The sequence below is a fragment of the Ascaphus truei genome, unplaced genomic scaffold (assembly GCF_040206685.1).
Source record: "Ascaphus truei isolate aAscTru1 unplaced genomic scaffold, aAscTru1.hap1 HAP1_SCAFFOLD_593, whole genome shotgun sequence".
NCBI lineage: Eukaryota > Metazoa > Chordata > Amphibia > Anura > Ascaphidae > Ascaphus > Ascaphus truei.
The window spans coordinates 160,507-174,957 of NW_027456926.1; the positions used below are offsets into that span (position 1 = coordinate 160,507).

The 14,451-nt window shown below is 49.6% G+C and overlaps 1 protein-coding gene across 1 annotated transcript in view; it reads right to left on the reverse strand.

Moving 5' to 3' along the window:
- Window positions 1–1,028: 1,028 nt before the first annotated feature.
- Window positions 1,029–14,451, reverse strand: part of LOC142485409 (glypican-6-like) — a 35,241-nt gene continuing 21,818 nt past the window's right edge. Inside the window, exons 7-10 of the mRNA XM_075584425.1 lie at window positions 12,720–12,854; window positions 12,483–12,619; window positions 11,615–11,790; window positions 1,029–2,866 (exon numbers count right to left, since the gene is read on the reverse strand). Coding sequence (XP_075440540.1) covers window positions 2,628–2,866; window positions 11,615–11,790; window positions 12,483–12,619; window positions 12,720–12,854 — 687 coding nt within the window. The 3' untranslated portion in view covers window positions 1,029–2,627. The remainder of the gene's footprint in view (window positions 2,867–11,614; window positions 11,791–12,482; window positions 12,620–12,719; window positions 12,855–14,451) is intronic.

Sequence of the window (14,451 nt, forward strand, 5' to 3'; positions counted from 1 at the left end):
GGTGGGCGCGCGTCAATAGTTTGCGCACCCCTGATGTATACTATATACAGTCTATGACGGTCACATATTCATATTATTTTGAGGTCTGGGAACACAATTTATCAGGGCACTTACAGTAGAGAGGCAGGGCAGCAGAACATAAACGGTCTTTGAAGTTTCTCATCGTGGCGGAGGTTAAGGGTCCCAAGCTGTCTGCAGGAAAGCTTCTGCTACAGGCTGTGACGTCCTGCTGTTCTCAGGACGTCCCGTTGGGCAACTACTGTCCTGTTTCCTTGCAGGCAGCTCGGCGAAGACGGGGGATTCGAGTCCCCCGCGCTTCCCAGGTAAATCCCTCTGGGAACTAGAAGCCTGGATCCCTGCAAGCTGGAGCTTGGTTGGTGCTGGGTGTGAATCCCAGCTGGTTCCCGGGCAATCCTCCTGTGACCCTCCTCTGTTGCCGGTTCAGGAACACTGACAGGCAGAGACTTCTTGCTTTTTAAACCCTTCACAAATCAGGAGTTTTATTTAAAAACACCATAGCAGATCTGACAGCCAATGTGTGGTCTCCTGATCCTTGCAGAGGGAGTTAACCCTTTCAGTCCCTCACAGAGTGTGTCACGACACATGCCTCTGTGCGTCATTGTGTCTGCGTGTCACCGCTCATAGCCCCAGGGGTTCCCCAATATCCTCAGATAACCCATGGCATGTACGATCGATACCCTGATTATGAAATCGTACCCCAATATTTAAAGCCAAATTAATATCTTTACAAATGTCAAATATTTTTTTTTTTTTAATAATTAAGTATTTATAGAAAAATCTAATTATTAATTCAGTGTGTGTGTCACATGGATATTAAGTCTCAATTAAATTTAAAAAAAAGCCTCAAGATATTTAAAGCCAAATGAATTCATTTAAAAAAAAATGTTACAATTGAAAACCTTTATAAAAAATATTTATAAAAAAAAAGTCTAATTTCCAAATAAAATTCTTTACTACACATCAAATAAATATATTATAAAAAAAAATCATATATACACGTCAAATATTTATATGAAGAGGTTTAAAGATTTTAAATAAACATATTTGAATGAAAACCGTTAAATAAATAAAATCAAGTATGTACATATAAATGTCATATTTGAGTGAAATTATAAAAAAAAAAACTATTAATAAATATGAATGGAAAACGTTAAAAAAAATAATGAAACAAATATCGAAACAATAAATATTACCTCTTATATATTTGATAAAGTTGTCTGTCTGTGTTTGCTACCGTGTGTCCGGACACCTCTTAAGATGTCGTAACCGCATTGTGCCTGACGGTTCCCGAGATCAAGGAGTCGGTTTGTGTCTAATGTTTGGTGACATCACTGGTGACATCACAAAACCCTCAGGCTACCACATCATTTTGGTCACCCTACAAAATCCATACATGGCGTGCGTAGTACCGCCCCGAGACAGAGATATATATCCTATCCTATATATGGCGCACACCTTCAAGTAATAACGCAGCCTGGCAAAATGGTTGCATGAAGCAAGACGTAACTTTGAATGGAACTGCGCGCACACCGAGTGCCGCAAAACAGGCAAACACCCCCAATCGTAGTCACTAATTAATACTTTAATTAGGTACGCGTGAGTGTTTGGTGAAAATACGCCTTACTTGGATTTTGCAGTATTTCCCAGTATATGGCAGCCCGATTGTTAGAACATTCTGTCAAACGACGCCGCGAAGGTGACGTCTGATGGCGCGTTGCCATGGAAACGCAACGTCGTTTGATGCCGCCATTCCAAAAAGGCGCAGGCAGGCGACACAGGGAAGTGCCTTCCCATCCGTCCACAGAGAGCGCGGCAAAAGCAGATGGTGGGCGGAAATGTTGGCCGCCCTCCAAATTTTGCCGCCCTCCAAATTTTGCCGCCCTAAGCCCGAGCCCCGACGGGTTAAATCTGACACTGGGCGGAGTTGTTGATGTTTTTAGGTGAGGGGGATTTTGCATTTTAAAAATAAATAAAAAAATGTAATGATCCGTTTATAAATCTCCGTATTTAATTCCCGCGAGCGACCAGCCGGGTGTTTCCGCTAGAGGTAAATATGGAGACGAAAACCTTAAAAAAAAAAGCCAAATATAAAATACACATCATTTTCAAACGCTTGGGTGAAAACCTTTAAAAAAAATAAAAAAAAAAAAAAATTGAATTTTTGTAAAAAAATTAAAAGCAGATTCGGTTGAGGTCCTGGCGCCTTTTAGTCGACCAAGCTTAAAAAAAGTTAAATTGTAGTGTACAAAAGGTTTACAAGTGTATTCGGCATGGAAACTACAAGTCAAATGAAAATTGGACGCTATAAAAAATGTGATATATATATATATATGTTAAATATTGTAAAAAAATAAAATAAAAATAATTACATTTAAAATAAATATTAAATATAAAAGTGGAAGATGTGGGGGGGGGGGGAACATTGTATTTGTTGTTTGCAAAAGTAGAAACATTATAAAAACTGGTTAAAAAAAGTAGGGTTTTCAGTAAAAAAAAAAATGCGTGTGTGTGTGTGTGTACGCATGTATACACGTGTGTGTGTATACACACGCACACATATATACACACACACCTGTGAAATTGGAATGTCAGTTCTTGAGCCTAGGTTATACAGACACCAGAAGTCCCAACAGCACAGCCATGATTACCCCTGCCATGTGGGGTTTTTTAACCCCTCCTGCCCCGTTACCCCCGGCCCTCCCTCCCTTGCCCCCCCTCCCCTTCCCGTTCTGCTTCTTATTTTTCCGGGGTCGGTCACTCCGGCCGCTGCCCGCCTGCGTGACTGTCACACCGCCGTCCTCCAGCACACCGTCTCCAAACCCGGAGCCACCGCTGCCCTCATCATCTGTGGAGGGGGTTACAGGAGGTGAGATATACACACACACACACTATATATACACACGCAGTGACCGCAGGGCGTCACTGATACCCATAGGGAATATACCCTGCTATATACACACAGTGACCGCAGGGTGTCACTGATACCCATAGGGAATATACCCTGCTATATACACACAGTGACCGCAGGGCGTCACTGATACCCATAGGGAATATACCCCACTATATACACACAGTGACCGGGTGTCACTGATACCCATAGGGAATATACCCTGCTATATACACAGTGACCGCAGGGTGTCACTGATACCCATAGGGAATATACCCTGCTATATACACAAAGTGACCGCAGGGTGTCACTGATACCCATAGGGAATATACCCTGCTATACACACGCAGTGACCGCAGGGCGTCACTGATACCCATAGGGAATATACCCTGCTATATACACACAGTGACCGCAGGGTGTCACTGATACCCATAGGGAATATACCCTGCTATATACACACAGTGACCGCAGGGCGTCACTGATACCCATAGGGAATATACCCCACTATATACACACAGTGACCGGGTGTCACTGATACCCATAGGGAATATACCCTGCTATATACACAGTGACCGCAGGGTGTCACTGATACCCATAGGGAATATACCCTGCTATATACACAAAGTGACCGCAGGGTGTCACTGATACCCATAGGGAATATACCCTACTATATACACACGGTGACCGCAGGGTGTCACTGATACCCATAGGGAATATACCCCGCTATATACACACGGTGACCGCAGGGTGTCACTGATAACCATAGGGAATATACTCTGCTATATACACACGGTGACCGCAGGGTGTCACTGATACCCATAGGGAATATACCCCGCTATATACACACAGTGACCGCGGGGTGTCACTGATACCCATAGGGAATACACCCTGCTATATACACACGGTGACCGCAGGGTGTCACTGATACCCATAGGGAATATACACCGCTATATACACACAGTGACCGCAGGTCGTCACTGATACCCATAGGGAATATACCCTGCTATATACACACGGTGACCGCAGGGTGTCACTGATACCCATAGGGAATATACCCCGCTATATACACACAGTGACCGCAGGGCGTCACTGATACCCATAGGGAATATACCCTGCTATATACACACGGTGACCGCAGGGCGTCACTGATACCCATAGGGAATATACCCTGCTATATACACACGGTGACCGCAGGGCGTCACTGATACCCATAGGGAATATACCCTGCTATATACACACGGTGACCGCAGGGTGTCACTGATACCCATAGGGAATATACCCTGCTATATACACACGGTGACCGCAGGGCGTCACTGATACCCATAGGGAATATACCCTGCTATATACACACGGTGACCGCAGGGCGTCACTGATACCCATAGGGAATATATCCTGCTATATACACACAGTGACCGCAGGGTGTCACTGATACCCATAGGGAATATACCCTGCTATATACACACAGTGACCGCAGGGTGTCACTGATACCCATAGGGAATATACCCTGCTATACACACAGTGACCGCAGGGTGTCACTGATACCCATAGGGAATATACCCTGCTATATACACACGGTGACCGCAGGGTGTCACTGATACCCATAGGGAATATACCCTGCTATATACACACGGTGACCGCAGGGTGTCACTGATACCCATAGGGAATATACCCTGCTATATACACACGGTGACCGCAGGGTGTCACTGATACCCATAGGGAATATACCCTGCTATATACACACAGTGACCGCAGGGTGTCACTGATACCCATAGGGAATATACCCTGCTATATACACACAGTGACCGCAGGGTGTCACTGATACCCATAGGGAATATACCCTGCTATATACACACAGTGACCGCAGGGCGTCACTGATAGCCATAGGGAATATACCCTGCTAACAGTGACCGCAGGGCGTCACTGATACCCATAGGGAATATACCTTGCTATATACACACGGTGACCACAGGGCGTCACTGATACCCATAGGGAATATACCCTGCTATATACACACGGTGACCGCAGGGTGTGACTGATACCCATAGGGAATATACCCTGCTATGTACACAGTGACCGCAGGGAGTCACTGATACCCATAGGGAATATATCCTGCTACATACACACAGTGACCGCAGGGCGTCACTGATACCCATAGGGAATATACCCTGCTATATACACACAGTGACCGCAGGGTGTCACTGATACCCATAGGGAATATACCCTGCTATATACACACAGTGACCGCAGGGCGTCACTGATACCCATAGGGAATATACCCTGATATATACACACGGTGACCGCAGGGCGTCACTGATACCCATAGGGAATATACCCTGATATATACACACGGTGACCGCAGGGTGTCACTGATACCCATAGGGAATATACCCTGCTATATACACACGGTGACTGCAGGGTGTCACTGATACCCATAGGGAATATACCCCGCTATATACACACGGTGACCGCAGGGTGTCACTGATACCCATAGGGAATATACCCCGCTATATACACACGGTGACCGCAGGGCGTCACTGATACCCATAGGGAATATACCCTGCTATATACACACGGTGACCGCGGGGTGTCACTGATACCCATAGGGAATATACCCTGCTATATACACACGGTGACCGCGGGGTGTCACTGATACCCATAGGGAATATACCCTGCTATATACACACGGTGACCGCAGGGCGTCACTGATACCCATAGGGAATATACCCTGCTATATACACACAGTGACCGCGGGGTGTCACTGATACCCATAGGGAATATACCCAGCTATATACACACAGTGACCGCGGGGTGTCACTGATACCCATAGGGAATATACCCTGCTATATACACACTGTGACCGCAGGGCGTCACTGATACCCATAGGGAATATACCCTGCTATATACACACTGTGACCGCAGGGCGTCACTGATACCCATAGGGAATATACCCTGCTATATACACAGTGACCGCAGGGCGTCACTGATACTCATAGGGAATATACCCTGCTATATACACACAGTTACCGCAGGGTGTCACTGATACTCATAGGGAATATACCCTGCTATATACACACAGTGACCGCAGGGTGTCACTGATACCCATAGGGAATATATCCTGCTACATACACACGGTGACCGCAGGGCGTCACTGATACCCATAGGGAATATACCCTGCTATATACACACGGTGACCGCAGGGTGTCACTGATACCCATAGGGAATATATCCTGCTACATACACACAGTGACCGCAGGGCGTCACTGATACCCATAGGGAATATACCCTGCTATATACACACAGTGACCGCAGGGTGTCACTGATACCCATAGGGAATATACCCTGCTATATACACACAGTGACCGCAGGGAGTCACTGATACCCATAGGGAACATACCCTGCTACATACACACGGTGACTGCAGGGTGTCACTGATACCCATAGGGAATATACCCTGCTATATACACAGTGACCGCAGGGAGTCACCGATACCCATAGGGAATATCCCCTGCTATATACACACGGTGACCGCAGGGTGTCACTGATACCCATAGGGAATATACCCTGCTATATACAGACAGTGACCGCAGGGCGTCACTGATACCCATAGGGAATATACCCCACTATATACACACAGTGACCGGGTGTCACTGATACCCATAGGGAATATACCCTGCTATATACACAGTGACCGCAGGGTGTCACTGATACCCATAGGGAATATACCCTGCTATATACACAAAGTGACCGCAGGGTGTCACTGATACCCATAGGGAATATACCCTGCTATACACACGCAGTGACCGCAGGGCGTCACTGATACCCATAGGGAATATACCCTGCTATATACACACAGTGACCGCAGGGTGTCACTGATACCCATAGGGAATATACCCTGCTATATACACACAGTGACCGCAGGGCGTCACTGATACCCATAGGGAATATACCCCACTATATACACACAGTGACCGGGTGTCACTGATACCCATAGGGAATATACCCTGCTATATACACAGTGACCGCAGGGTGTCACTGATACCCATAGGGAATATACCCTGCTATATACACAAAGTGACCGCAGGGTGTCACTGATACCCATAGGGAATATACCCTACTATATACACACGGTGACCGCAGGGTGTCACTGATACCCATAGGGAATATACCCCGCTATATACACACGGTGACCGCAGGGTGTCACTGATAACCATAGGGAATATACTCTGCTATATACACACGGTGACCGCAGGGTGTCACTGATACCCATAGGGAATATACCCCGCTATATACACACAGTGACCGCGGGGTGTCACTGATACCCATAGGGAATACACCCTGCTATATACACACGGTGACCGCAGGGTGTCACTGATACCCATAGGGAATATACACCGCTATATACACACAGTGACCGCAGGTCGTCACTGATACCCATAGGGAATATACCCTGCTATATACACACGGTGACCGCAGGGTGTCACTGATACCCATAGGGAATATACCCCGCTATATACACACAGTGACCGCAGGGCGTCACTGATACCCATAGGGAATATACCCTGCTATATACACACGGTGACCGCAGGGCGTCACTGATACCCATAGGGAATATACCCTGCTATATACACACGGTGACCGCAGGGCGTCACTGATACCCATAGGGAATATACCCTGCTATATACACACGGTGACCGCAGGGTGTCACTGATACCCATAGGGAATATACCCTGCTATATACACACGGTGACCGCAGGGCGTCACTGATACCCATAGGGAATATACCCTGCTATATACACACGGTGACCGCAGGGCGTCACTGATACCCATAGGGAATATATCCTGCTATATACACACAGTGACCGCAGGGTGTCACTGATACCCATAGGGAATATACCCTGCTATATACACACAGTGACCGCAGGGTGTCACTGATACCCATAGGGAATATACCCTGCTATACACACAGTGACCGCAGGGTGTCACTGATACCCATAGGGAATATACCCTGCTATATACACACGGTGACCGCAGGGTGTCACTGATACCCATAGGGAATATACCCTGCTATATACACACGGTGACCGCAGGGTGTCACTGATACCCATAGGGAATATACCCTGCTATATACACACGGTGACCGCAGGGTGTCACTGATACCCATAGGGAATATACCCTGCTATATACACACAGTGACCGCAGGGTGTCACTGATACCCATAGGGAATATACCCTGCTATATACACACAGTGACCGCAGGGTGTCACTGATACCCATAGGGAATATACCCTGCTATATACACACAGTGACCGCAGGGCGTCACTGATAGCCATAGGGAATATACCCTGCTAACAGTGACCGCAGGGCGTCACTGATACCCATAGGGAATATACCTTGCTATATACACACGGTGACCACAGGGCGTCACTGATACCCATAGGGAATATACCCTGCTATATACACACGGTGACCGCAGGGTGTGACTGATACCCATAGGGAATATACCCTGCTATGTACACAGTGACCGCAGGGAGTCACTGATACCCATAGGGAATATATCCTGCTACATACACACAGTGACCGCAGGGCGTCACTGATACCCATAGGGAATATACCCTGCTATATACACACAGTGACCGCAGGGTGTCACTGATACCCATAGGGAATATACCCTGCTATATACACACAGTGACCGCAGGGCGTCACTGATACCCATAGGGAATATACCCTGATATATACACACGGTGACCGCAGGGCGTCACTGATACCCATAGGGAATATACCCTGATATATACACACGGTGACCGCAGGGTGTCACTGATACCCATAGGGAATATACCCTGCTATATACACACGGTGACTGCAGGGTGTCACTGATACCCATAGGGAATATACCCCGCTATATACACACGGTGACCGCAGGGTGTCACTGATACCCATAGGGAATATACCCCGCTATATACACACGGTGACCGCAGGGCGTCACTGATACCCATAGGGAATATACCCTGCTATATACACACGGTGACCGCGGGGTGTCACTGATACCCATAGGGAATATACCCTGCTATATACACACGGTGACCGCGGGGTGTCACTGATACCCATAGGGAATATACCCTGCTATATACACACGGTGACCGCAGGGCGTCACTGATACCCATAGGGAATATACCCTGCTATATACACACAGTGACCGCGGGGTGTCACTGATACCCATAGGGAATATACCCAGCTATATACACACAGTGACCGCGGGGTGTCACTGATACCCATAGGGAATATACCCTGCTATATACACACTGTGACCGCAGGGCGTCACTGATACCCATAGGGAATATACCCTGCTATATACACACTGTGACCGCAGGGCGTCACTGATACCCATAGGGAATATACCCTGCTATATACACAGTGACCGCAGGGCGTCACTGATACTCATAGGGAATATACCCTGCTATATACACACAGTTACCGCAGGGTGTCACTGATACTCATAGGGAATATACCCTGCTATATACACACAGTGACCGCAGGGTGTCACTGATACCCATAGGGAATATATCCTGCTACATACACACGGTGACCGCAGGGCGTCACTGATACCCATAGGGAATATACCCTGCTATATACACACGGTGACCGCAGGGTGTCACTGATACCCATAGGGAATATATCCTGCTACATACACACAGTGACCGCAGGGCGTCACTGATACCCATAGGGAATATACCCTGCTATATACACACAGTGACCGCAGGGTGTCACTGATACCCATAGGGAATATACCCTGCTATATACACACAGTGACCGCAGGGAGTCACTGATACCCATAGGGAACATACCCTGCTACATACACACGGTGACTGCAGGGTGTCACTGATACCCATAGGGAATATACCCTGCTATATACACAGTGACCGCAGGGAGTCACCGATACCCATAGGGAATATCCCCTGCTATATACACACGGTGACCGCAGGGTGTCACTGATACCCATAGGGAATATACCCTGCTATATACAGACAGTGACCGCAGGGTGTCACTGATACCCATAGGGAATATACCCTGCTATATACACACAGTGACCGCAGGGCGTCACTGATACCCATAGGGAATATACCCTGCTATATACACACAGTGACGCAGGGCGTCACTGATACCCATAGGGAATATACCCTGCTATATACACACAGTGACCGCAGGGTGTCACTGATACCCATAGGGAATATACCCTGCTATATACACACAGTGACCGCAGGGTGTCACTGATACCCATAGGGAATATACCCTGCTATATACACACAGTGACCGCAGGGTGTCACTGATACCCATAGGGAATATACCCTGCTATATACACACAGTGACCGCAGGGTGTCACTGATACCCATAGGGAATATACCCTGCTATATACACACAGTGACCGCAGGGTGTCACTGATACCCATAGGGAATATACCCTGCTATATACACACACATACCACAGGGTGTCACTGATACCCATAGGGAATATACCCCGCTATATACACACAGTGACCGCAGGGTGTCACTGATACCCATAGGGAATATATCCTGCTATATACACACAGTGACCGCAGGGTGTCACTGATACCCATAGGGAATATACCCTGCTATATACACACAGTGACCGCAGGGTGTCACTGATACCCATAGGGAATATACCCTGCTATATACACACAGTGACCGCAGGGTGTCACTGATACCCATAGGGAATATACCCTGCTATATACACACGGTGACCGCAGGGTGTCACTGATACCCATAGGGAATATACCCTGCTATATACACACGGTGACCGCAGGGTGTCACTGATACCCATAGGGAATATACCCTGCTATATACACACAGTGACCGCAGAGTGTCACTGATACCCATAGGGAATATACCCCGCTATATACACACAGTGACCGCAGGATGTCACTGATACCCATAGGGAATATATCCTGCTATATACACACAGTGACCGCATGACGTCACTGATACCCATAGGGAATATACCCCGCTATATACACACAGTGACCGCAGGGTGTCACTGATACCCATAGGGAATATACCCCGCTATATACACACAGTGACCGCAGGATGTCACTGATACCCATAGGGAATATATCCTGCTATATACACACAGTGACCGCAGGGTGTCACTGATACCCATAGGGAATATACCCTGCTATATACACACGGTGACCGCAGGGCGTCACTGATACCCATAGGGAATATACCCTGCTATATACACACAGTGACCGCAGGGCGTCACTGATACCCATAGGGAATATACCCTGCTATATACACACAGTGACCGCAGGGCGTCACTGATACCCATTGGGAATATACCCCGCTATATACACACAGTGACCGCAGGGCGTCACTGATACCCATAGGGAATATACCCCGCTATATACACACAGTGACCGCAGGGTGTCACTGATACCCATAGGGAATATACCCTGCTATATATACACGGTGACCGCAGTGCGTCACTGATACCCATAGGGAATATACCCTGCTATATACACACGGTGACCGCAGGGCATCACTGATACCCATAGGGAATATACCCTGCTATATACACAGTGACCGCAGGGTGTCACTGATACCCATAGGGAATATACCCTGCTATATACACACGGTGACCGGTCGTGGTCAGTGTCACCGTGCACATGAAAGGTCGTGGCTTTGCCGGCACTCACAGATGTCCTGGGTGTCACTGTCCCTCCCGCTGTGTGCTGCCCGCAGTCTGCTGGTCACCGCGCGGAGCTGCAGGACGAGGTGGCTTGTCCTGGGGTCGGGAGAGGTCACCTGCAGCTCCACCTCAGGGTTGTTTATCTGGTTGACCAGCCCGTCACCTGTCACCTGCGGGAGGTACCTAAGGGGACACAGGGGAGTAGATCGGTGACGGGACGTCGGTGACAGCACTCAGCCATGCAACATCCTGAATACTGTGGAGATCGAGGGGAGGGGTGCAGATGGGCTCGACCCCTGTGACCTTTCACCTCCACGACCTCCGCCCTTTCCGTCCATCCACAAAGACTGTGATTGTTAACCTCCATCTGACCCCTGTGACCCAACAATAGTAACACTTGACCACCCTCTTGGTGATGCTGCCGTTTCCAATTACCTTCAACCTCCCCTTGGTAGCACCCCCCTCCCACCCCCAAACCCTGTGACCCCTAACCAGCACTTGGAGACTCTTGACTTTTTCCCCGATGACCCCTGATTTCACCCACCCAGTGACCCTTGACATCCCCATCCCTTATGACCCCTGAACCCCCTTTAACTTCCTATACCATGACCACTACATCCATTCAGTGACCCTTGACCTCAAAAACACCAAACTCCCTATGACCCTAAACCCCCCACTCCCCTCATGACCACTGCCATCCCCAAATGGCCACTGAACCCCCTCCCCAATGACTCCTGACCTCCTTATCCCATGGTGCCAAAACCCCCTCAGTGACCCTTGACCTCAAAAACACACAAGTCCCCATGACCCTTGATCTCTCCATCCCATAATGACGCCCCCCCCACAAACTTTGAATCTCCCCAGTGAACCCTGACCTGCCACGGCTCTGTCCGTTCCAGCACTTATCCTGGTTGCCAAGTCCGGCGGAGACTCGATGATCGGAGCAGAGAGAGGGGGGGAGGAGCTTCCAGAGCCCGCGCAGCGGGCGGAGCTTGACCACGACCTCCGTAACCTGGGGAGGAGGGAGCCAGAGAACGGTTGGAGGCGTTCCCTGAACTTTTGCCGTGACGGAGCCTAAACCGTCCCCATCCCTCCCTCCTCCCCATCCTCACCAGTCTGTCTATGTTGGTACCAGCCGCTGAAGTGGGCTTCTCCTCGTTGCTGTAGACTCTAAACCTTCGCCTGGGCTCCTCCCGGGAGGAACGTCTGCTGCGGACAGGGGGCGGACTTCCGCAGGCCTGGAATATCTGTATACAGCCACACGAGAGTTTATACCCAGAAGAGACCAGAAAAAGAATGAATGGGTTTGAAACCAAATCAATCATCACAAAGGGGATGGAATTAAAATGGCGGTGGGCGGACACAAGAAATTACCACCGTTGAACAAAGATGGAACTCGACTGGATTCCAAGAGAGATTAAAAGACCAAGACGACAACCCAAAGTCAGATGGGAGGATGAGATGAGGACGTGTGTGGAAGCGACGTGGAGAAGAGAGGCTGTAACCGCAGGACCTGGGACATCACTGGGGAGGCTTCATCCAGCAGTGGGGAGACACGGGCTGGAGAGGATGTGATGAGGGAATGTGTGGGAGCGACGTGGAGAAGAGAGGCTGTAACGGCAGGACCTGGGAGATCACAGGGGGGGCTTTATCCAGCAGTGGGGAGACACAGGCTAGAGAGGTTGGGATGAGGGAATGTGTGGGAGCGACGTGGAGAAGAGAGGCTGTAACCGCAGGACCTGGGACATCACTGGGGAGGCTTCATCCAGCAGTGGGGAGACACTGGCTGGAGAGGATGGGATGAGGGAATGTGTGGGAGCGACGTGGAGAAGAGAGGCTGTAACCGCAGGACCTGGGAGATCACTGGGGAGGCTTCATCCAGCAGTGGGGAGACCCGGGCTGGAGAGGATGGGATGAGGGAATGTGTGGGAGCGACGTGGAGAAGAGAGGCAGTAACCGCAGGACCTGGGAGATCACTGGGGAGGCTTCATCCAGCAGTGCGGAGACACGGGCTGGAGAGGATGGGATGAGGGAATGTGTGGGAGCGACGTGGAGAAGAGGGGCTGTAACCGCAGGACCTGGGAGATCACAGGGGAGGCTTCATCCAGCAGTGGGGAGACACGGGCTGGAGAGGATGGGATGAGGGAATGTGTGGGAGCGACGTGGAGAAGAGAGGCTGTAACCGCAGGACCTGGGAGATCATTGGGGAGACTTCATCCAGCAGTGGGAAGGAATGGGCTGGAGAGGATGGGATGAGGGAATGTGTGGGAGCGACGTGGAGAAGAGAGGCTGTAACCGCAAGACCTGGGAGATCACCGGGGAAACTCCATCCAGCAGTGGGGAGACACTGGCTGGAGAGGATGGGATGAGGGAATGTGTGGGAGCGACGTGGAGAAGAGAGGCTGTAACCGCAGTTCCTGGGAGATCACAGGGGAGGCTTTATCCAGCAGTGGGGAGACACAGGCTGGAGAGGATGGGATGAGGGAATGTGTGGGAGCGACGTGGAGAAGAGAGGCTGTAACCGCAGGACCTGTGGGATCACTGGGGGGGCTTCATCCACCAGTGGGAAGACACGGGCTGGGGAGGATGGGATGAGTGAATGTGTGGGAGCGACGTGGAGCAGAGAGGCTGTAACCGCAGTTCCTGGGAGATCACAGGGGAGGCTTTATCCAGCAGTGGGGAGACACAGGCTGGAGAGGATGGGATGAGGGAATGTGTGGGAGCGACGTGGAGAAGAGGGGCTGTAACCGCAGGACCTGGGAGATCACAGGGGAGGCTTCATCCAGCAGTGGGGAGACACGGGCTGGAGAGGATGGAATGAGGGAATGTGTGGGAGCGACGTGG